The sequence below is a fragment of the Arvicanthis niloticus genome, chromosome 9, assembly GCF_011762505.2.
Source record: "Arvicanthis niloticus isolate mArvNil1 chromosome 9, mArvNil1.pat.X, whole genome shotgun sequence".
Classification (NCBI taxonomy): domain Eukaryota; kingdom Metazoa; phylum Chordata; class Mammalia; order Rodentia; family Muridae; genus Arvicanthis; species Arvicanthis niloticus.
The window spans coordinates 50,537,012-50,561,073 of record NC_047666.1 but is presented as its reverse complement, the minus strand read 5'-3'; the positions used below and the strand labels follow the sequence as shown (position 1 = coordinate 50,561,073).

At 44.7% G+C, this 24,062-nt stretch overlaps 1 protein-coding gene across 2 annotated transcripts in view; it reads right to left on the bottom strand.

The window, feature by feature from the left end:
* Window positions 1-755: 755 nt before the first annotated feature.
* The window catches only part of Lmcd1 (LIM and cysteine rich domains 1), a 58,001-nt gene continuing 34,694 nt past the window's right edge, over window positions 756-24,062 (bottom strand). For both annotated transcript variants that reach the window (XM_034511814.2, XM_034511815.2), the window contains 4 exons: window positions 21,328-21,583; window positions 13,992-14,327; window positions 2,316-2,531; window positions 756-1,491 (listed from right to left, as the gene is read on the bottom strand). In XM_034511814.2, coding sequence (XP_034367705.1) covers window positions 1,333-1,491; window positions 2,316-2,531; window positions 13,992-14,327; window positions 21,328-21,583 — 967 coding nt within the window. In that variant the 3' untranslated portion in view covers window positions 756-1,332. The remainder of the gene's footprint in view (window positions 1,492-2,315; window positions 2,532-13,991; window positions 14,328-21,327; window positions 21,584-24,062) is intronic.

Sequence of the window (24,062 nt, the reverse complement as noted above, 5' to 3'; positions counted from 1 at the left end):
GGAAATTCACTAAGGACCTGTCTAGATGCTGAGGACAGCTGAATTGGCCCTTTGGCTCAAAGATCATCAGCTCCAGCAACCCGCTTGCCTGAAAGGAATGAGACTGTTCTACAAGAATTCTTTTCTTTCCCTCTTTGTCTATCAGATTATTAAACAAGTCCCCAGGGAATTGGAATTCCCTCCCAGGAATCTTATTCTGGGAGAAGAAAAAGGCTGAATGAAACCAGGGAGGGAATCTGTTACCCAGTAAGATTTCATACAGTGTAGACAAGAAGGCTTGACCAGTGGCAGAGACAGTGAGGGCATGGCAATAGGCAGGACCACACTTGGCCAGGGAGGCTTAGTTATGCACACTTCTTGCATCCTATTTAAACCTAGGCCTCTTGTAAGTGCCTCAAAGATAGATGTGTGTGTGTGTGTGTGTGTGTGTGTGTGTGTGTGTGTGTGTGTGTCTGTCTGTCTGTCTGTCTGTGTACGAGTCACTGGATCTCTTTGTCCCTCTCCCATATGTGGCCAAGTTAAACAAATTTCCTTTTTATGTTTTTCACTATTAATTTGGCTCTTTGAGTTGGCTTACTGGGGGCATGGATGGCTGAGCCTGGCTTGTTAGGGCTGCCATGGGGCACAGGCCTCAACCCTTAATTCCATTAACTTTTCTACTTTTAAGGTACCATGCAATATGAATGTGTGTTTCTATTAGGTATCTGGGAGCATGGGCAACAGAGGAGAGGAAGCAGGAGCCTATTAAACACAACTATGGAAGTAACTCATTAGCATTTATTTACTAATCTCCTGGCAGTATCAGCTCAGGGGCTTGGGGTTAAGCACATGTTACAGAATTAGTGTCATGGTATAAACGACTAGATAAAAGTGCTTTGTGTGTGTGAAATTCATAAACCTTTTATTGATATGTTTATCATGCCAAAAACATTGTTTATTGAAGATTCAGATTCCACTTGAAAAAGAGGCAAACAAATGAGAGTTGAGATCCCATCCTGCCCCCCTGGAGAGATCACATGTCCACGAGAAAAAAAAAAAGCATATCCTACACCTACTTGATTGGATCCCTCAGAAATGCATTCTGGGAAATTTCTCTTAGGGCTCCCTTGCAGGATACCAGTGTGTCTTTAGTTGGTTGCAGCTAGGAAACAATAAATCCATTCTAAGACTTCTTAGAATACCTCTGGTTTTGAAACTACTGACCCTCAAAGATCTACCACCAGTCAACTTAGAATATGCACTGCTTGCTGGCTGTGGCATCTGCCCCATAGGATGGCTTCAGTCTCCTGGTGGGATCTGATAAGACTCTGCTGGCTGTGGGTGGGCAGCCCTTCAGGAGCGTTTGGACTTGCTGCAAGTGGGGCACAGGAGCTGACCCTTGGTGACGATGTACGCACGGCCGCTCAGCAGCTGCTCACAGCCCTCACAGATGAAGTGTTTCCGATGCCAGGCCAGGTCTTCCACGCGCTGGTAGTCTTCTGAGAAGATGATCTGGAAAGAAAGACAGAAGAAATGCATGACTGAAATTCTGCCCCCACAAAGAGGGTAAATTATGAGATGGTGGTTCATCCCATTCCATTTGTGTTGTGACCTTTAAAAGCTTCCATAGAGAAATCTGAGGCAGGTGGTGTGGTCATTGCTGAGGGTCACGCTTGTGGCTTAGCTTTTCAGACAGAATAAAGAAAGTACTCTGCTACAGGCAGGTTTTTATTTATCTATCTCTGAAACTTTTGGGGCAAATCCAGAGGCTAGTTGTTTTCTGAGTTGGGATTACATAGCTCACATGACCCTGGAAGACAACTAACAATGGAGAAGCAGCCAGTCGTCATTCTCTGAGAGCAAGAAACCAAAGGGTGGCCCCTTGGACCCAGAATAAAGTGACACCCTAGAATGACTCCTGGGCTTTCTGACTTTGTAGCACAATAAGACACAGGCATGCACTGTCACTTAGACATTTGCCAGACTTGGAAAATTATATCATCTCTCTGTACCGCCCCTTCACACAACCTGGCTTTATTTTGTTATTTTAATACTGATGTCTAAGAATTCAAACTCAAGCATTTTACATGCAAGGCAAGCATTTTACTAGCTGAACTATTAGGGTGGTCCTACTTCACCCAACCTCCAAAGTCAACATTTTTAGCCCAGGCCCATTTTATAGACGAGAAAATAGAGGGTTGGATCACTTAGTGAGGCCCAGCCCAACTTGCTCAAATGAAGACTACATCATCAGCAAAGCCACAGCAATTGGCCTTGGGGTTGCACTCCATCACAGGGTCACACCTACTTGCTCCCATCAGTCTGCTGACTCTCACCTCGTCACAGCCTGAGCACCGAGGCCGCACGCTCTCACAGTAGTGGCGGCCACACCAGGGTGCACCATCCTTCCAGAAGTAGATGAGGTCCACCAGTGGTTCTGAGCACTTGATACACAGAAAGCACGTGGGGTGCCACTGCTTGCTGTATCCAGCCCTGTCAGCATAGACCACAGGGCTGTCAGCAGGGACTGCTCCCTTGCAGAGCTCACAGACCTGGAAGAGATAGGAGATGGGGGGTAGGGGTGGGGGAAATGTGATGTGAGTTTGAAAGTCCCAGTTCCACCCTCTGTACTTTCTGTGTGATGCTGGACAAGTTAAAAGACCTCCTCTCTGTTCCTTGGTTTGGCCATCTGTAAAGTGGGATAAGTGTATTGTTTATCTTGTGAGGATTAAATATAGTATCTTCTCGATTCCTGAGATTCTCAGTTTCATTAGACTCATCACTGTTTATGTTCATATAGTTATGAAGATCTCAACAATGCTTGTATTGATGTGAAAAACAGGGACTGAGAGTCACCTTAAGAGAACTTAAAACTATGAACGTTTAAACTACTAATCCCCTCATAATAATAGGCATAATAATATACTGTGTGCTAGCAGATGTGTTTTGTGTCTGAAAACAACTGTATTTTCTAAAACAAACAAAAATTAGTGAGGAGAACAATTGAAAATGTTCTATTTCAAAATATACAGTTTGAAAAATCTTTTAAATAATTCACTTAGGCCAGCTGGAGTGTCTTAACTACTGGTCTGTCTGTATTTTTGCCTGGTGCCAATTTGGTTGAAATCTGTGGAGGAACTCTGGCCTCCCGCTGATAAGTGGAACTAGGAAGGGAGGGGTATTTTAATAGCCCGCCAAGAAAACAGGATATGCGTCTTTGACTCTACATCAAAATCCAACAAGTGGCAGTTTCTCAGAGGTTAGTCACAGGCCTGAGATAGTTTAGCGGGTAAGGGTGCTTGCTGCCAAGTGTGATGACCTGTGTTCGACCCCTGCAGCCCACACAGTGGACAGAAAGAACCGACTCTAGCAAATTGTCCTCTGAACCCCACACGTGTGCTGTGGTACTTGTGTGTCCCCTTAAAAAATATAAACAAATAATGTCCACATACAGTGCTAGGTCATAGGAATCCTTCCTTTTGTTCAACGTTAAATAGATTTCTTGCCTTGTATTTTATTTTTTTTTTATTCTTGAATTATTTAAGACTTACAGAAAAAAAGGAGGAAATTCCCACAGACCATGTTTCATTTTCTCTGTTCTTAATGGCTTGTATTTGCCCATGAGCTAGTAGTAGTAAATCATTGAGGAACCTTATTCAGGCATCCTCAGATAATCTGTGATCTCTTTCCTCTATTTTGGTTCACACCCAGGATCCTGTGCTTTATCCTCTGCTTTTGCAGGTTCTTCTTTGAGGGAAGGGGTTTCTGGGAGATCTTGAAAGTTTGGGGTACTCATGGTCACACATTTGGTAAAATGTATGCTAATTAGAATCTGCCTGATGTCACCATCATGGGCTAACACTGAGATGAGGACTCCAGAGGTCACCATTGTTTCCCTTACTTGCTACCAGGAGCATTTGCTTACTATGCCTCCTAAGGAGGAGTGTTGACCAAGGTCAACATTCTTGACCTTGACTCCTAGCTAAGACTTGGTTGTCAGGCTTATCCACAATGAAGATTTCTTTCTTTTTTCTCTTTGTAAGAAGCTTACTCCCTGTCTCTCACGTAAAGAGCCTTCTATTCTTTCAGGGTTCAAGAAGCTACATACAATATGTAGAATCTATATAAGACCTGACTTCACAGGTCCCCCTAAATGTATTTTGAGAACCATTGGTTGACAAATCTTCTGGACTTATGAGTGTTGCATAGTAATCTTCTTACCTATCCATCCATCTATCCATCAACCAATCTATCTATCTATCTATCTATCTATCTATCTATCTATCTATCTATCTATCTATCTATCTATCCAGCCATCCACCCACCCACCAAACCACATATCCATTCACCCACTTATCTGTCCACCCATTTATCAATTTATGCACTATCTATCCATCCACCAATCAATGCACTTATCCATTCATCCATCGATCCATCCATCCATCCATCCATCCATCCATCCATCCATCCATCCATCTCTTCATACCTTCCTCCCTTTATAATCATATATTTTCATCTTCCCGGGAGTGGAAATTTGACAGTCTTACAACACAAACTCTCTTGAACCCCTTTGGATCCTCTTCTGCTCCACAAAGCCCCACCCAGGATGATGATGGTTCTCATGTCCTTAGGGCACATTTGTACACTGCAGTGTACTTGGGATATTGTACCCATTATCACACACCTGGCGGTCATTTCTGTATTAGGAAAGCTGTTGTTTTTTCTTTGAGATATTTTGGTGACTTGTTTAGTGATCCAGAATTGTAGAAGACAAAGCTGGAGTGAGAACCTAGGCCAAGCCACCTCCAAAACCCAGGCTTTTAATCTGCTGTCAGCAAACAGCTGCCTGGGGTTGCTCCAGGTATTAGCAAATATTTTATCCTCAAAAAGAACTCCATTTTCCTCATTAGCAGACTTAGATTTTTAAAACGAACTGTGTTTAATGACTACATTTTCAATTGCCCGAGTAAAAATGTCATGGAGATTTGTTTTCTCTTTTGTTACATAAATTGCTCACAGAGTGTCATAAATTTTGGCTGTTGGCTCAGAATACCGGAAATGTCTATTGTCTGACCATCCAATGTTTGCTGACCTTGGTCTTTCCTGTGGATGCTAATTTTAATTTACAAAGTACTGCCAGTCTAATTCTCAAATATTTACATTTTACCGTGTTTAAATGTTAAAAGTCTACTATAGGGACTGGAGAGATGGCTTAGCCATTAAGAATGCTTACTACTCTTCAGAGAACCCAAGTGTAGTTCCCAGTCTGACCATCTTGTGTCACAGCCCCGTGCCCAGTGACTCTCAGCTCTGGGCTTGTGGTCACTGCTCTTCTCTAGCCCTGCCTACTTCGAGGCCCTGGTCCTCAGGCTTCCCCTGCCTGAAGTCCCCTGGAGGGCTCGCAGCAATATATTCTTTTACTCTCTTTCCCTAGAGCTTTTGATTTTCAGTAGGCCAGGAATTAGCAAAATCCAAGGAGATATGTGTGCTTTTAAGGGCTTCCTTTTGAGAAACAGTGATGTGGACTGCTAAAACCTGGCCTGACATGTGAACTTTGTACAAAGTCCACCATGGCTCAGATACTACAAAGGCAAATTTGGAGTCCAAGAGGGTTTACATTTTAATACTTTCCAAGGAAGCCCAGTGTGGCTATTTTTGGACTTTTTGGTAAAGGAGGTGGTACGGGCAGGCAGAGTTTTCTTGGGACTAGGGTAAAAGACATTTGGGACGTCATTTGTCTTGAGCACATCTGCTGATTTTGCTCCCGTTCCCAAGCTTGCTCATAAGAGGGATCCCAATATCTGCCAGAGAACCTTGTCTGCACGGCACTTTCCCCCAGGGAGAGGGGATATGGGACAAAACCTCTCAGAGGTAGAATGAGTAAGAGACTTTTCTCCATGCCCCTCACACATAATATATGATGCTTAGTTAAGTAGTCAGAGGCAGTGGTTCATATTTATAATCCCTGAAACCAGGAAATGGAAGCAGGAGGATCTCCACAACAAGCTAGAGACTAGTCAGGGCAACATGTAAATAAATAGAAAAAAAAAAAAAAGTTAAAATGAGTGATTTTGTGCTTGAGCCTAGCCAGTGTTTAAACATCTGCTTTGAGAAGGACAAGGATGGATCAGACTTGGCTGCTGGTTGCTGAACCTTTGTGGGGCCACGGGTTCCCTGCTTTGGGATGTGTTTAGATTGCACCGACATTGTCTCAGCATGACCCTGAGTTCCTGTTCTCTGAGAAATCATGTCTCAGTTTAGTGGAAGAGAATGTGCAGAGTCCTACCCTATGGCACAAAGCAGGAGGGTGCTTCTCTGCTTATGACAGGGTTAGGTCATCAGAAATGAAAAATATGTTGCCAGGCATCCAACACTGCCAGTGATCAGCCTCCTGACTCAGCACCACAGTTCAGCAGAGTCTTCATATTCACTCCCTCAGTGCCCTGCTGCCCTGCCCAGTGCCATGAAAGAGAACAGTACCCACAGCTAGTCCAGGAAAAATACCAAATATCATTGACTCAGTGTCTCCCAAACCCTTATTCCTTTTTTTTTTTTTTTTTTAAAAACAGTGTCAATTTGAACAATGTTAAGCAGAGTTGTCATAAGTTAGGGATCACCCATGTAGTGTTACCCAGACTCTGTTTCTAAAGATATGCCTTCCCCTGGGGATTTCTGATTTCTGAGAACAAAGTTACAGTATCCAGAAATCACCATACCAAGGTGATTATCACACGCAGGATGTAAAGGCAGAGTCCCAAGGAGACTTTGCCTGACCAACTCAGTGGGGCATTTTCCTCAGGCCAGTCTAAACATAAATGTACACTTCTGTTCAGGTAAAGCTGAGTGGATAGAGACAAGATGTCTCTGTGAAACTCTGGTCAATTGGCTGATTTGAGAACAAAAGAGACCTTGTCAACATTAGCCACTTGGCCCCCATGGCTTGTTCTGCAGCATAACAAGAAAAACTACGTTGAAAACGGACACATGGAGCCATGTGGCTGCAGCATGACACAAAGTATTTCAGGCTGAAGCACGTTCAGAATAGTGGGCAAGAGCCATGTGGCTGTAGAAATGTACCTAAGGACCAAGGTTCAGAAAGATCCAAGGACACAGAAAGGCCTCTGTAGCTACAGTAATCTCCTTAATCTAGCCAGGAGCACACCCAATCACACTGTTTTTCTCCTGGAAGGCTCTTATCCAAAGGTCTACCCAGTCTAAATCCAGAGTGCCTCGTGAAAATCTCACCATTGCTCTTCAGTAAATATTAACACAAGGCCTTGAATTTAGGCACTGGCTTTGTTCCAGTGCAAACACTCAACAATTTGTTTATAAACAGCATCTCTCATGTCCTCTTATGGTGCTTAGTCCCCATCTTTGCTTCTTAGTCTTGGGTCCCACAGAAGGTCACCCCTCCCCCATTTTCTTGCCTGGCATCATTTCTGCAGGCTTAGCTGTCTCAGATTCTGTTTTCTTACACACTAGTCTTCTTAAGGCCCCAGAGAGTGCAGAAGGAGCACATTGGGTTCACAGTGGTTAGGGATCCAGGCCTGGAATATGGTCAGTACCATGGCTTCATCCCTAGGGAAGCATAGGGGAAACTCGGGTTTTCCCAAGCCTTAGTAACAGTGGTAATCATTGGCTTATATCCATGGTGGCCATTACAGGCAACAGCCTTTTTACCAAGTGTGCCTTCTTGGAGCAGTTTGCAACTACAGGACCTTTGCCCAGAGAGGCTAAACATCAGGTGTTTTTAATTGGATCCCTGTTACTCGTTCAACACAGAGATGGGCATGAAGCACATCTGGTACATTCCCCAAGAGAAAACAGTAGCCTGCATTTATTTTGAGATGAAGCTCAGGTCACCATGAGCACAAGGACCAGATTTCTATAGAAAGTAAGCTGAGCCACAGCTGAGCAGAGAAAAGTTTCAGAGTGGTCAGTCTCTGTTGCACGGGCTATGCACAATGTCTAGACCCAGGGGCATGAGATATCTGCAGTATTACATGCTTCTAGTAGAGAAAGAAAGGGACTGGAGAGAGGGATCAGGAATTAAAAGCACTGGCTGCTCTTGTGAGGGAGTTCAGTTCCCAGCACCCACATATCAGCTCATCACCATATGTAACTCTGTTACAGGGCATCTGATCTTCTTCTGGCCTTGCAAAGCACCAGAAACATACATGTTGCACATATAAACATTTAGGCAAGCTCTCATATAGATAAAGGTTTGATAATAAAATTTTTTTTTGTTTTTTAAATTGGAAAGAAAACACACACACACACAATTTATAGGGTAATTTTTGGGATTAGATAAAATGACATGAACATTTCCTGGCTTGTACCTAGCATAAGTAAAGAATGGCACCTCACAACATTGTCACCTCTTAATCATTATTACATCATCATCATCATCATCATCATCATCATCTTCACTAGGACCGTCCCCGTCATCCCTAATCATCATCACTGGCACCATTGTCACCGCCATTACTGTGACTGTCACCATCATCATCATCTACACCAACCTCATCACTGTTATTATAACTATCTCCCACCATCATCACCAACACTGTCACTAACACCAACAATACAATCATCATCACTTTTTAACCTATCAAAGCGAAAAGCAAAAAATAAAATAAAATAAAATGGATGAAACTCAAATGATTAGAAAAAATCTGAAGCCGGGCGGTGGTGGCGCACGCCTTTAATCCCAGCACTTGGGAGGCAGAGGCAGGCGGATTTCTGAGTTCGAGGCCAGCCTGGTCTACAGAGTGAGTTCCAGGACAGCCAGAACTACACAGAGAAACCCTGTCTCGAAAAAAACCAAAAAAAAAAAAAAAAAAAAAAAAAAAAAAAATAAAAAAAGAAAAAAAAAAAAAAGAAAAAAAGAAAAAATCTGAAGATAGTTTTTTTTTTTTTTTTTTTTTTTTCTGGCTCTGGGATCAGCAAACTACATTTATCCATGGATCAACTCCTGTCTACTCCCCTTTATTTTTGTAAATAAAGTTTTATTGGCTCACAGCCAACCCCTTGTTCAGATGGAGCTTACAGCAGCATGATTCAGGGACCGTATTGAGTAGAGGTGACAGGGCTTGCCACCTTTCATGTATTCACCATCTGTCCTTTATTGAAAATAGCTTTCCACTGGCTGTTTTAGTCAATGGAATATTATGCAGCCCACTTAGAAGAAGGAAAAAAAATGACTGTAGAAGTCACATGCCCATGTGGGAAAGTATTTATAGTATAAAAAGTGGAATAAAGGGATTTTTCTTTGGAAAAAATGATCTTTTTAAATGACATTAAAATATCCCCACTGAGAGGGAAGAAGGCAGAGGCTGAGGAGCCTGGTTACCATGGTGATTCTGAGAGCTGCTCCCAAGTTCCCACTCAAGTGCACCTTGGTCAGGGAAAATGAAGGGACCAGGGTTGGCTGTGACTGGGTGGTTCCTCACTGGTCTTTATACCTTTACTCTAGCTCAAAAACGGGTGGCTCACAGAGGGGCTGAGGCAGCTTTGAGTCCCCATGTAGGGCTGGCAGGAAAGGCAGCCAGCCTGCACAGCCCACAAGCCAAACATCTGCTCCGACAAAAACTTGGAAGTCCCTTGCCCACAAATATGTCCCTTCTGGGACTGGCCTCAGCTAGAGCTGCCAGTGGCTGTAAGTTTCCATCTGAGAGACCCTCCTATGGAGGAGGGTGGAGTCCAAGGCTGCCTGTACCTCCCTTTGCATTTTTGTGGGGAGGTGGGGGAAAAAGAGTTGGCATCCCACTGGGTGTCTCAGGATCTTGGGAATGCATTCAAGACTGTGGGGAGCCTCCCTGCCTCTCAGATCACCTGACTTGAGGAAGGGGCATGGGGGACTGGGAGTGCTGGGGGCATATGGTAAGAATGTTTAGCTTTAGAGAGCCAAGAGAGTACATTTTATGCTCTGTTCTGGCATTCTGTCCCCTTCCTTGAGTTTCAAGTGAGGGGTGGTGGAAAGGCGGAAATGCCTGGGCACAGTGACATGACTTGGAACCCTGTATATTCAGTTTCCAAGTGAACATCCACTGAGCTCTCCAAAAGCAGGGAAACTGCCTGGGTAACTGTCTGCAGTTAGAGCATTCGTAGTACAGGCACCCATAAATCCTATCCAGGAGAGAAAAATGGGACTGGGGGCTTGAAGAGAGAGTGAGGCTCTTTGTTGGGGTATAGCACAGGTTTCTGGAGTTCACAACTCCTTGGCCAGAGCCTTGAGATGCTCCTGAGACCCTTGAGGAGAGACTTGGGCTGAGGTAGTATATCCTGCTCTTTCTAGAACATAGAGAAAAGCGTTTCTTTCATTCTCTAGCAGGCTGGGCTTCGAGGGCTGTCAGGTGCTGGGCTCACTCCAGACTTACACACACACACACACACACCCTTTGCAGGAACTGGTAGGAACTGTTTTCAGGACTGCTCACACCACACTGCCATCGATGACAAGACTCTAGGTCTGAATCAGTCTACCACTACTTAGCAGCAAACTACTATGATTGTGTCCCAGGTTCTTCATCTGGGAAATTTGTTTGATGTCTTCAAGCTGTCTCATGGTCATCCTAAAGATTTGAAGATATTTAATTAGCTTTGGTGGTTTGAAAAGCCAGTCTCTCCCTCCCCTCCTCCATTCAGAAGTGACAGCAGATGAGTTGTTACTTGGCGTGAGGTGTTTCTACCTTGGGACTTTCTTATGGAGAGGTCTTATTGAAGGATCCATGGCTGAGGGTGTTTCTACCATGCTTTTGTCTCCCACTGTAGTGTGATGATAGTGATTTTTGCTATATTCTGAGGCTAGTGCAGACAGCCACACCTCTTAGTTCATTGCCTGAGCAGACAGATATATTTCTGATGATTTAGGTCAACATGCCCTATTGGTGGGTCTGCCTGACATATTGGACTATGAAAGCTAAGCCTGGCATCAGGATCTATGAACTAATCTCATCCTCATTAGAGAAAAGCTGCAGCTATCGGGCAGGTGGGGTTTGGGCAGAGCCTTGTCCTGAATCCTGGTTCTTGTCTAGTATTGGGATTTCCATGAATTACAGCCTGTTTTTGAGAGTTCTCCAGAGGGCTCTGGCATGACACTCTGTGAAAGGGGCATGTTGTGGGTGGGGAGAACTCAGCAGCCTAATAGTCATTGCTGCTATACTGATGTTTTAAAGGAAGGACACAGCCAAGTTAATAAGCCTTTGGGGGCAGTGAAGGATGTATACATAGCATCATGCAATATGGCACAGTGGGAGTTCTTGGGTGGCAGAGGGCCATGAAACAGAGTCAAGAACTGGAGTCCATGGTAGGGAGATAAAAAAAACAGTCTACATCAAAGATACCCACTGTAGATGCAGAGATGAACAAGCTCTCAGAATCTACAGAGAGTGACAGATGTGACCCCATAATGACACAGTGAGATGCTGAGTTAAAACCGTGGTTGGGGAAAGACAAAGAACTACATCTTTCCCAGGCACCAACTTCTTTCTTATTCTCTGCTCATTTCTGACTGTTGAATACATCGTTCACTGGTCAATGTCATTACTTAAATGCTTCCTGAGTGTCACAAATATTCCCCAGTGTTAAGTACAGACAAGAATCCAGAATCTCAGGGCATCTTTGTTCCAGTTCTATGTTGAACAAATCTGTGGGGCCCAGTCAAGGACAAGTCACCTTCTCAAAACAGTATCTCTCCCTTGGGGGTGACAATTCAGAGAAGTCACAATGACAACAAGAGATTCACTTCCAAGTTGGAATTTTTTAAAACTTACTCTTCAAGCATAGACAACCGTTAAAGGGTTGATAGTGGATAAGACTGGGGTGGTGTGTGGGGAGAACAGTTTATAAAACTAGTAACTATGATGGTAACTAGATTTAGTTTCTCTTTAAAGTCTGTCATACCTATATCCATCCAAGTCTCTTTAAAGTCTTGGGATGGACACATATATCCACCCCAAGAAGAGAGTTTTTAAACTTTTACTGATAGAGCTTGGAGAGGTGCCTCAGTGCCTTAGTTCAGTTCCTAGAACCCACAGCTGTTAGCTCACAACTACCTGTAATTCTAGTTCTGGTGAATCCAATGTCCTCTTCCGGAATCCACAGACATCTGCCTTACAACATATACAAACCCATGCAGAGACATACACAACATATACACATAGCTAAAAACAAACAAACAACCTATAAAAACAAGGATCACTGTTAAATAATAAGGTTAAAAAAAACCAACCCAAATCTTGGAACTCTCAGCTAGAAAAGCATGAGACTGTGGCTCCTTGGATGGCAACACCAAGTTGGGGCAAGGTTGGGGTGGAGTTGGAAACTACTTAAGGAACCCAGAGTTAGGAGGAGCAGGGTAACCAGGCTCTTGGGCTATCTTTCTGTGGGTTGTCATCTGGTTTACTAGAGACTGCCAGCCTCTTTCCTATAAGACATACCTCAGGGCCATGATGGCTAATCTTGGTTATACATTTGTCTGGATTGAGAATTGTCCAGGAGACTACTACAGTTCTTGTCTGGGGTGTTTATGAGGTCATTTCTAGAGACCATCACAGAATAAAGGCCTTGACTTAATAAATATGATGACTTGTTGGTAGATGATACAGGGTAGGAGATAAGGCGTAGTAGCTAGATATGGAAGTAGGTCACTGTGGACCTACCTGTACCTAGAGTCTCTATTTTGCCTTGGCCACCTCTGTTTCCTCTCTCCATTTTCTGTCTATCATATGCTTTCCATTCACGCCCATGGCTCCTCTCCTGTGATGTTCTGCTCAAGCGCATAGTGCCCACTGACAAAATGAAACCTTCCTTTCTTAAGTTGCTGATGTCAGATAATCTGGCCACAGCGATGATGACCTAGCAAACAGAGGGATAGATGTGCTGGGACTTTCATAATCAAATGTTAGGTACTGGCAAAAGAGGTCACCTGGATGAAGGGTAAGGATAAGGCCCTCTCTGTAGAAACATAGTGGCCAGCAGTCCCATGGTTCCAGTCTTGGCCTGAGGAACAGCTTAAGGCAACTCCATCCATGAGAATTTCACCTCTGAAACACTGACTTGTCTTTTGTGCTTTCTCAGGATGGTTCCAGGTATGTGCATCTTCCACTGCTGCTAAGGAAAATTATCAGCCACACGACTGGAACCGTGTCATGTCTGTGACCCATAGCTTGCCCCTTCAGATCAAGTCCTCAGTCAACATGGGGCTCTTCCCACCAATATGGGGACAGTGACTTCTCCTTGCTTGACTTCCTGAAGCCCAAGAGATGATGTCATGATGGACCTATGAACAGTTTGAAACTCACCACATCTGGCTTCCCTAGGCTCATGTCATCCACTCCCCCAGTTTGTCACACCATCATGCACATGGGACTTCTATTAGTATGGTAATTGTATCTTGTTTGCTTGAACTTTTAGTTCATGGTTTTGCCCATGTTCATTCTTTAAGAAGGTACAAGGCTCTGCTCCAAGTCTATTGCTTGGGTGGTCCCAAGTTACTCCTCACGCATCAGCTGATCCTTACCACCTTTTCCGAGTCTGTCTCTGCCCACAGGGAAGCTAGATGCTCTTTTCCTAAGCTGTGACCATTTGTTCATTGCTGGCATTCTCTTAGGGCCATGGTTCTCAACCTTCCTAGCGCTGCCACCCTTTAATACAGTTCCTCGTGTTGTGCTGACCCCCAGCCATCAAATTATTTTTATTGCTACTTCATACCTGTAATTTTAATACCATTATGAATTGCAATATAAGCATTTTTTGGAATTAGAGGTTTGACAAAGGGGTCACAACTCACAGGTTGAGAACCATTGTGCTAGCCTATTATCCTATCCATAAGGCAGTGCCCTGGTATTGTTTTCCATGTGTGATGTCTGACACAGAGTAATACGTATCTGCCTCTTTCATTGAAAATGACCAAACACATGAATGAGAGGAGAGTATGGTAAGATGGGACCCTGACAGCATAGCCCTAGTCTGGGCAGCTTCAGGCCAGACCAGAGACAAGGGACACTCACATATTCCACTTCCTTGGATGGGTCACCGAGGCTGCCATTGGTGGTTGGGGCAGTGGTCTCTGTGCCCTCTGGCTTTTCCTGTGTCTTGTTTTCTTCCTTGGGCAAGCCTCCCTGCCCTGGGAGGGCCACCTCGCCCACTCCAAGGGCCTCACTCTTGTACTGCTTGACAAATTCTTCCATCGCTTTCAGCTCATTCTCCACGAGTCCACGACATCGAGAAGGGTCCTGGTCATAGATTGGGAGCTGATGCATGAGCTGGCGTCGGCGGTAGAGGGCACCCTCAGTACCTGTCACAGGCTGCTTCTCCTTGGGGATGAGTTCCATGTACTGTAGGCCCTAGAGGGGAATGGAGTGGAAGAGACAATGTCACATGGCTATAGCTCATGATCACAGAAGCTAAGACATAATCTACTTAGAACAAAAAATATGTGGATCTTGCACTCTTACCAGGGATTGAAGCATAAATGCATGTTCCTTGTCCCCCTCCCTCTATTCCTTCTTGTGATTGTGTGTGTGTGTGTGCGCGCGCGTGTGCCATTTGCTCAGTGACTAGGCATGGCAGTGCTGGCTGAGGACTGTGTTATTTTGTCATTCATTCCTTGCATACTACTGTGGTTTTCAGTTGGTGATGACAATTGGGAAGAGAAAGGGTATCTGTTTATTCATTTCAATTGAAGATCAGTTTACCTTGTTGCCTGACAAGAAATGATGGTGACATTTAATGAGATGGTTAATATTCATTGATGGCCTGACTGGCTTTAGAATCACCAGGGAAGCAGAATTGGGGTGTGTCTATGAGAATGTTTCTAGGAAGTTTTAACTGAGGAAGGAAGATCCGCCGAGAATGTGGAGAATGTGGAGAATGTTTTAACCACTCTGTGACCCATGGGTTATGGGTCACAGAGTGGTTAAAACACAATAGCTGCAAGCTGGCTTTTTCTGCTGTGAGACTGTACAAGCAATGTGACCAGCTACCTAGAGTTCCCGCTGCTACCACTTTGTCACTATGAGGGGCTGTGCCCTCAAACTGTGAGACATAAGAAACCCTCCCTCTGTGGGGTTGTGTTTGGTAAGTATTTTGCTATAACAATGAGAAAAATAAGGAAAGTAAGTTTGCCTGCGCCGCCGAAGCGAAATCACTACATTAAAGCTCTGTGTTGTTACTTGCCGAGCAGTAACCCGATGATAAAACTGTTACAGAAGCAGGACAAGAGGAATGCAGAGGATGATCTCACTTGACCTGGGCCTGCATGGGACTGTCTTCTCTCTGGTACTACAGTTTATATGCTTCATTGTTGCCTCTGCTGATGGAGGATGGAGATGCACATGAAGGAGAAAGCCCAGTTGCATCTTCTATACTTAGAAGCTGTGGACAACTCTGTGGTGTGTGTGTAGTTGTGTGTGTGTGTGTGTGTGTGTGTTGTAGTTGTGTGTGTGTGTGTGTGTGTGTGTGTTGTATATTTACCTTCTAATGAAACCAATGAAGGTTCTGGATTTAGCCTGAATTCCTGATCCTTGGCATGCTATTTGTGAACCTGCAGCTGCCTTTACCTCCCCCTGTGTACATGTTTCTCAGATGCAAAAATTAGCACCATGCAAGCCCTGCAGGCTCTGGGATTCGGGAGCAGGCCTCCACCGCCTACTGAGTTTCCTTTCCCTTCACTTTCCTATCTGTGACCTTTCTCCTATACTTAGCAGCCATGTTTGTTAACTGACCTAGTGTGTGGAAGCTTTTGGATAAGTCACTAAAACGTAGATTCCCAAGCACAAGTCCCCAGTTCATCCGGGCAGTTGTGGCACCCAAGAATCCGCATGCTGGGGGTAAATCTCAGTCATTGAGGCAGAGAGTTGGTCTAAACCCTTACGCTACTGTTAACTGTTTGAATGTAGAATGTCTCCCAGGGCTTATGTGTCCAAAAACTATGTTCTTTGCTGCTGGTGTTATTCTGGGCAGCTGTAAAAGGCTTTGGGTGGTACGTGACTGAGGGGTCATACCTTGGGATTTATAGCCTACTCCCAGTTCCAGCATTCACTCCCTCTGCTTCCTGCTCTACTGAGATGTGAGCAATCACTGGTCACATGCTCCCACCACCAGCGCCATGAGCTGCTCCTGCCACCATGGCTTCCCACTGCAATGAGCTGGCTCTTCCCTCTCAAAATAAGCCCTTCTTCTCAAGCTATTTGTGTCATGTGTTCTGTTACAGCAGCGAAGGGAAAATGACTAATATAACTACCTATCAAGGAGACTCCAGAGGAACAAATGTATGAGATAAATCAGCTGGGAAGCTAAGTATCTAGCAGGGAAACCGAATCGAGGCAAGTTCCTTGTGCTTTGGTGCTTTGAGTTTTTGAAAACTCAAGAATGTTCTGGGAAGAAGTGTGTGACTATTGGTAACACCTTAGAGGGATTTGCATGAGTCTTTCCTTGCCTGAGGCATAGCTACAGATTCTCATTTTTGGTGAAAATGAGGTTCATTTTAGATTCACAGGCTTTGCAGTGCGGATATTGTTCCCTTCCAAATGGAACATTTTCACTTCATTTACCTCACGGGCAAAACTCCTGATTAAAAGAAAAATAAATCTAGTTTAAAATTGCTTTTCTTAGAAGAGTATAACGAGATCATTATGAGAATATGGTATTTCATGGTTTATTAACTTTAAAATACATGTCAGCCCCTCTAAGCGTAGAATCCATAGGGTCTCAAGTCAATAGCACCCTCTCTCTATGTCTGAATTGTCTGAATGTTAATGTGTTCACAGAGAACTATTGCTTCCTTCATAGCCAGAGATCTTCTGCTCAGTGCGTCCCAGGGATAGGACATCATGGGGGTGACAAAGGTCAAGGCCATAGTATGAGAAACTTAGAAGCAAGTTGTTGATTCTGGGTGATTCTTTTCCATCTCTGCACCATTCCTCATTATCAGCCTGCCTGGCTCCCACTGTCCATCCTCTGTGAACCCAGCTGGCCTGAATCACACCACTGGGAACTAGACTCACTTGGAATTATGGGAATTAACAGGTAAACTTCTACTGAAAACTACAGTGAGCAGCTTAAGCTGCTGTCTGATCTTCGTGAGCGGGGTGCCACAATGTGAGTGCTGACTGTCCCCCCAAGATTCATGTGTTGATGGGCTGGTTTCCTGCTTGGTGCTCCTTGGTGATGGTGGACACTTGAAAGAAGTAGAGTGTAATGGGGCTTATAGGTCACTTAGGGACAAGCCTTTGAAGGGGTAGAGAGAAACCCTGGTCCTTTCTTGCTTCCTTGTTGTGAAGGGAGCAGCTCTCTTCGCGTTTCTAATGTAGTGTCACATAGACCCACATGGTCCAGAAGTGGGAGCACAAACACCCTTTCCTCTTTATAAGCTGATTATCTAATGAATTTGCCACAGCAACGGGAAACTGAACAATATGGGAGAAGAACCTGGGCTAGGTATGCCCCAGGCCTGGCCTGGTAGTCACCATTTTTATGATGATGATGATGATGATGATGATGATGATGATGATGATGATGTAAATTCTAAAGAAGGCAAGAGTTCTGTGCCCATGTTCAGTCAAACTGACATCTGATGGTGGGCACCTACTTGTTGGCTGTGTCCTAGATTCCAGGAACCACCTCCACCTCCCATCTGAGTCTTTGATGGTATAAAAGTGCTCCTAGTGCCCTTGGTCAATTCCAGGCATATCTGCACATGTCCAGTTGCTGTTCAAACACTTTCTCAGAAACAGAAGGTGGCCAGAGTCCTGGGATGATGGGGAGCAGGCTCAGCAACTAACCCATCTCCCCAAGTGCCCGACCCCTGTGGACCTTTCGTCACCCTCCATACTCACAACAGAGTGAGAAGTTGCTGGTTCACTCCAGCTAACAGCTTGAAGAGGGTCAAAGGGGACAAAGGACTCTACCTAGCCAGGGAGGACAAGATCCTCTAGACAGTACTGGGGTAAACAAATCCCCTAGAACACCACATGGCTCGTGCCCATCCGAGAAGGGATTCTTCATGACGCTGTATTAGGGGGTAACAAGTGTAGTGGCTTTTTGTTGTTGTTGTTATTGAGAAATAACAAGTGGATTATAGCATGACTGTTACCGAGGCAGCCCTCTAGAACCAAGGCTCAATCCTTTGGGTGTGTAGGAATCATCTGGAAACAGTGAAGGGACTTTTGTGGGCTACCCAATTGCAATCAGAAGGGGGACTGGGAGGTCCTGGAAGGGAGCCCACAGGCAGGTTCTTTACTATGCATAGTGGAAACAGATGTCCTAGGGTCAGATCAGTCTCCATGGGGGCAATGAAAGGTGCCAGGGAAGGGGCTGTGACCATTCGAAGACAGTGAGACATGATTAGGTCAGGGTACAGAGCCCTGGAGATGGATTAGGACAGAGCTTTGTGTGGTCAAGTCACCCCCACAGACCCTCTTTAGGTGCTGCCCAGGGAATGTCTTGGCCCTATTATTCAAAGTAGGGGTTTGGGAAGCTGGAGCCAAGAGCTTTGCTCTTCTGAAACACCTTGCTGATTCCAGTTGTTGAAGCAGCCTTGATGCAGGATTCATCTCTTGGGGCAAAAATTGCTTTTCTTTCTAGGGTGCCATGTTCCCCCCAATTTCAGTGGTTTAACAATAGAGGGAATAGACCACAGAGTGGTGAATTTTACCACTTTCCAGGAATTTCATAAAGTAAAGTTTTTATATATCAGCTGATTATTTAATTCTCATGGAATCCTAGGAAGAAGGCTATAACCTGGGAAACAGAGGCAAAGGGTTAAGTAAGCCTTAGAATCATAATATACAGTAGTGGCAGCTTTGGGCCCAGGAGCTTGGGTTTCAAGCTCTTTCCTTCCTTGTCACCTGGTATCAGGATCTCCTGTCCCTTAGGTGTGTCTGTTTCTCTGGCCTTCAGTACCTGCCCCATCTCTTGCTAAGAGTCTGACAGCCACTGTTTCTCATCATCTCTGCACCCACTATCAACTCTGCATTGCCCATGGCTATGGCTGCAAGTGGGTTCTTGACTGGGCCTTGGGGAATGGGAGCTTTCTTTCCTCAGGAGCCAGTGTTCCTGTTGCAACTGTGTGGTGGCTCCTTCTTTGCATTGTCAAAAACCCTGCATGTCTACACTTGCCATTGGTTTGTGCTGTGAGGCTGTAAGGTCTGGCCTTGCCATTGCTTCTCTATCTATGCTCATGACAGACATTGCTAATTGATGCCTGATGAAGGGCTCTCTCAGGATCCTTCTCAGCCTAGGCCCAATACAGTACAGAATAAGATAGCAGAGTTAGAAGTCTGGGCCCCAGTGATGTCTGGCACCAGTCTGGCTTCTGTAAGACCATTTTCTAGGTGTCTCTCTAGGAAGGTGGTTAAAGTCACACTATCCAGACTTTTAGAAAGAGTTAGCCTAGTTGGAAGGACTCATCTAGGACTTACAAATTTCCTGGGGGGTAATGGAATGTTCTGCTTTGCATCTCTCAGGAACATCTCAGGTGGAGAGATTCTAGAATCTATAAACATCAACTATGCTGAGAGTTAAGAGGCAGGCAAAGGACTGTTTTTTGGGTTGTGCAGTAGAACATATTTGGGCTCTAGATTCGGGACACAAAGCCCACAGCCCAAGGCATCTCTTTCCTGACTTTTCTCTTGCTATTAGCTAAGGACAATAAGAGAGTTTTTTTCCCCATGTCAATCACATGTCACTCCCAGATGACAGCTCCCAGAGTGCTGTATTTAGTAGGATGCTAAGGTATGATGGTCACAGTTGGGAGACAGATCACTGCTGATGTCAGTGGTCACATTGGATGTGAGAACAGATCATGAGGCATGAGACTCACAAGCCTGGGTGTCTCCCCCTTAAAATGGCCTGTGACACACTCATCCAGAGTGACTGTGACACAGAGGGAGTATCAGACACTCAGAAGACATACATGCAGACTTCTCAGTAGATACTGGCTTCCTTTTCCTTCTTTCTTTCCCCCCTCCTTTCCAAACTACTGTCCAAAGTCCACTCAAGCTTTTTTCCCTTCTTAGAAGCCTGCTTTCAAATAGGCTAACTCTCTTGTTTGTCCCCTCTTCCATTTACCAGTCCTAATGGCCTGGGCTAAGGTTGGGGTTGAAGTAACCTAGGCTTTGACAGGGGTAGGCATGGAGGCCTGAGATCAAGGCTTGGCTCCACCTAAATCAAATCAGCTGGGCATCTCACTAGTTGCAGGCTCTCTTTTAGTCTGTTTCCTTATAATAATAAGTGTGTGTCTAAGACATTGGGACATTACACAAGGTTGTAGTTGAAATACTCTTAGTTTGGTGACCAGTACACAGTAGTACTTGATACAAAGGCACAGGCAAGCTGATGGGCACCAGCTTGGAAGGCTGATAGAGTTCTATAGCTTTCGTTCTGTTAGGGAAGAATGATGGACAGCCAGATTCTGTCCCACTTCCAAAATTCAATCAGGCCGGACCACTTGGTAATGAAAACAGAGAGGGGAGGGGTGAGGAAAAAGAGTGTTGACCTGTGCCAAAACTGAGACCAGCCAGCTGCGGGGCAGACAGGGGGTCTTTGTAGCCAGGAGGTTTTACAAGGCAGCATTCATCATGGCCCTTCGATGGCTGCCCCTGATTAGATGGGGAGCAAATCCGGAGCTTTCACCAGCTGCTTCCTGATACCCTTAGCCAGCTCTTCATGACTTGACGGCTTGTGCTCCACTGACTTGGGAGCACCACTTACTGGCTTGCACAACTTAGGCTCTGAGGGTAGAGGGGACGGCTGAATCCCATGGCATGTCCTGGCTCTGCCACTGCACAGATGTCACCCTTTGTGGCCAGCCATAAGCTCTTGTTTCACCTGGACAACTTGCAAAAGCCACTCTCTATTTCGTGTTATATAAGGGAATCTGCCTAGCAGGGTGGTAGAGTTCACAGATACTTAAGAGCTATTCATTGCTTCATCTAAGACCAGTGGCTTTCTGTGTCTGAGGTGAAAGGACTCTTCCTCTGTTGTCCTATAGGCTTGTTGAGGGATCTAGATAATTTTATATGGAAATGAACATCTTGCAGAGAAAAAACATTCATAGACCCATGATGAAAACCCACAGCTCAGAAGTAAGGAGCCTAAACATACAGTGAATGTCCCCATTATAGAACCAGAAAGCCCTCAAGAGTTCATAAGAACATCTTGTTCTATTCTGTAGGTGAGAAAAACTGAGGTCCAGACTCTCTTTGGTTCATCATTACCTGATTCAGGAGCAGAGCTGAAACTATAGCCATTCCTACATTGTCGCTAAATTTCAGAAATCCATGTCATAGCTCATACATAAGAGAGAAGAAAACTAATCACTTGGGTAGAAGAAGATAGTCTTACCAGTTTCTGGGTGACTCCTGGGGGAGCCCACTCGTAGGTGATGGTGTCAAAGGTGGGGTCTTTGCCGGTGGCGATGGGGTTGGTCATGATCATACGGTTCCTCTTATAGATGCGGATGCCGTCTCCACCTTTCACCCTGGCGGTGAGAGTGGCATACTTGGAGTCCATCAGCAGGCGCCCAATTTTCCGATCATCCTCCAGGTCAGAGCTTAGGCAGTGCTCTTCCTGGCTGCATTTACAAGACTTACATATTTTCCTAGGGAACAATGGAAACAAGTGAGGTCATCCTCCAGAGAAGATGGGCTTCAGCTCTAATAGTAGCATCTACTGTTTTGAAATCAAGTACAAAGTTTCACTTTATTAACCTGGAAAGACTGGCCGTGGAGTGACAAGGCCTTTGGGAAAGAAAATGGTATTGAGGCAGCACACCTGTCTGTTTCTGTCCAGCTTTAGGGAACTCAGGATGCAAATATCACCTGAGAAGGATGTGTGCCATGCTGGCTGTAAACAAGTAACAAGAGCTGTCGTTTCCTCCCATGTCAAATGTTAATTTATTGAAAATGTGTGTGGATTGTGGCCTGAACGTGGGTCCTGACTTTCTTTTTACAAATAAAGTTTTATTGAAACACACAGACCTTTTTTTTTTCTTCTTCTTCTTTTTTTTTCTTTTGTCTATCCTTTGTTGCTTTGAGTCTGGAATGGCACAGTTGTGTATTTGCAACGGAGGCCCTCTGACCTGCAAAGCCTAAAATATTTATTACTGGGCCCTTTACAAAAAAAAAATGTATGCTAAGTTCTCTGCTCTTAAGAATCATTAAAATTGTCTCCTATGATTCACAAGCTGCCTAAGTTCTGGACAAAATTCTTCAGCATGCCCACTGAAGTGAGATCTGGTGGGAATTTTTTTCAGATTTGTGGACAGAAGCCAGGGGAAGGGAGTGAATTGAGTAAAACCTTCCAGCTGGGGAAGATTGATGTCCCTGGAGAGTAGCTCTGACAGGGGCCCAGGAGGAAGAGATACATTCTGGGGAAGTTTCAAGTTCACTTGAAAGCCTCCGTGCCCCTCTCTCTGACAATTAATAAAAAGAACGTGTTTGCCTGTTTTGTGTCATGCTGTTAAGGTTTAAAACTCCAGAGAGTTCCGTGGTGTGAGAAGAAAAGTGTTCTCCCCTCCCTTCAAAGGCCTGTCACCAAGGTTTGCTGTGTAGTGTCTCAGACACCTCAGTGCATGCAATTTAAGAGCATTTAAAAGAAAGTGAGCAACGTTAGGACCAACTGCGGAGGGAGGATAAGGCATCCTGAAAGAGCCACGCTTGTTCGCTTGTTCTTACATCAGGCTGTCAGAGGTATCATTAGATTGTCTTACAGCCATGGTCCCTTGACCCCCGATCATGTCCCTCAGTGGGTGGTTAGCAATGTTGACAGTTTTCATTATTATGGTTAGGTTGCATGATGCCTCTGTCATTTAGTGGATAGAAGCATGGGATGTGGACAAAAAAAAAAAACAAAACAAAACAAAACAAAAAAACAACCATTCTACAGTCCAGCTTCCCTCAGTGAAGCAGAATTAGCCTCCAAATTTCAATAGTGTGCATTTGGTATGTGTGTATGTGTGTGTGTGTGGGGGGGGTTGGAAAGTACATCTCATTTGAAGAGGAGGTTTAACTGGAACCTTCAAGGAGCTGACAATTGGCATAGCAGAAGGAGAGGGAAATTTAGCACAAAGCAGGAGAAGGTTGAACTGCAATAGAATTATATGGGATATGGGGTACTTCAGCTAGTCCTAACTCTCTCCCAAATGTGAGTGGGGAAGACATGACTGGGAGCTTGGTGTTCTGTGGTCTGGAGTCTGGAAAACAGTGAGGTAAGGAAGGCTAAAATAAGCCCTAACTTTTGTTTAGTTTCAGGCTGCGTCTTGTGTGGCATGATGGACGGAATGTTATCTGGGATGCTATGTGAGAAGAGTTAAATCTATGACCTGAAGGATTTATCCCAGCACCACAGGAGAAAAAGGACCTCAAGGGCATTGCAGGGTGCACATGAAAAGTCTTTTCTTTTTGGTCCCACAGAAAGGAGTCCCTGGTTATGTGTAAGTGGGCATCGCATTCACAGTCCACTGGGCTCTCCTGCCTCGCTGGAAAGATGGTGATGGACAGTGATAATTGTTTTCACTTGAGAGATGACAACAGCAGACCTGGACAGAAAAGCCTAGTGTGTTGGGAGATTGGAGAGCCCTGACTGTAAACCCTCTCTGATCCACTTGACCCTCCTTGTACCTCACAGGTGACACCGGATGTGGAGGCTGCTCTGGGCTGTTTTGGTTAATGTAGGATCCCAGGATGCTACCTAAGCTGCTGGGAGTGCAAATCATTTGAAATTGAGGAGATGTTAACAAACAGGAAAATGTTCTTTGAGATCTCTTCCAAGTTTTTTTTTTTTTTTTTTTTTCTCCTGATATTCATGCTCTTAGTGCTGGGCACCGTGCACCACTGTGACAGATGAGGAAGATGTCTTCCCACTCTGCCCTAAATCTTGTCAGGTACCCACATTGTGAGGGACACATTCACATCCCAAAAGAACCTAAGTACCATGAAAGTGGCAAATTTCTCCTCTCTTTGTGGATAACTGGGAATTGTAGCCTCTTCTATATTAGTTAAGTATACTAGTTGCAGGCTTTCCCTTCAAACCAGGTTGACTAAAGTTCAGTCATTTAAATATCTGTTGGATTTGAATAT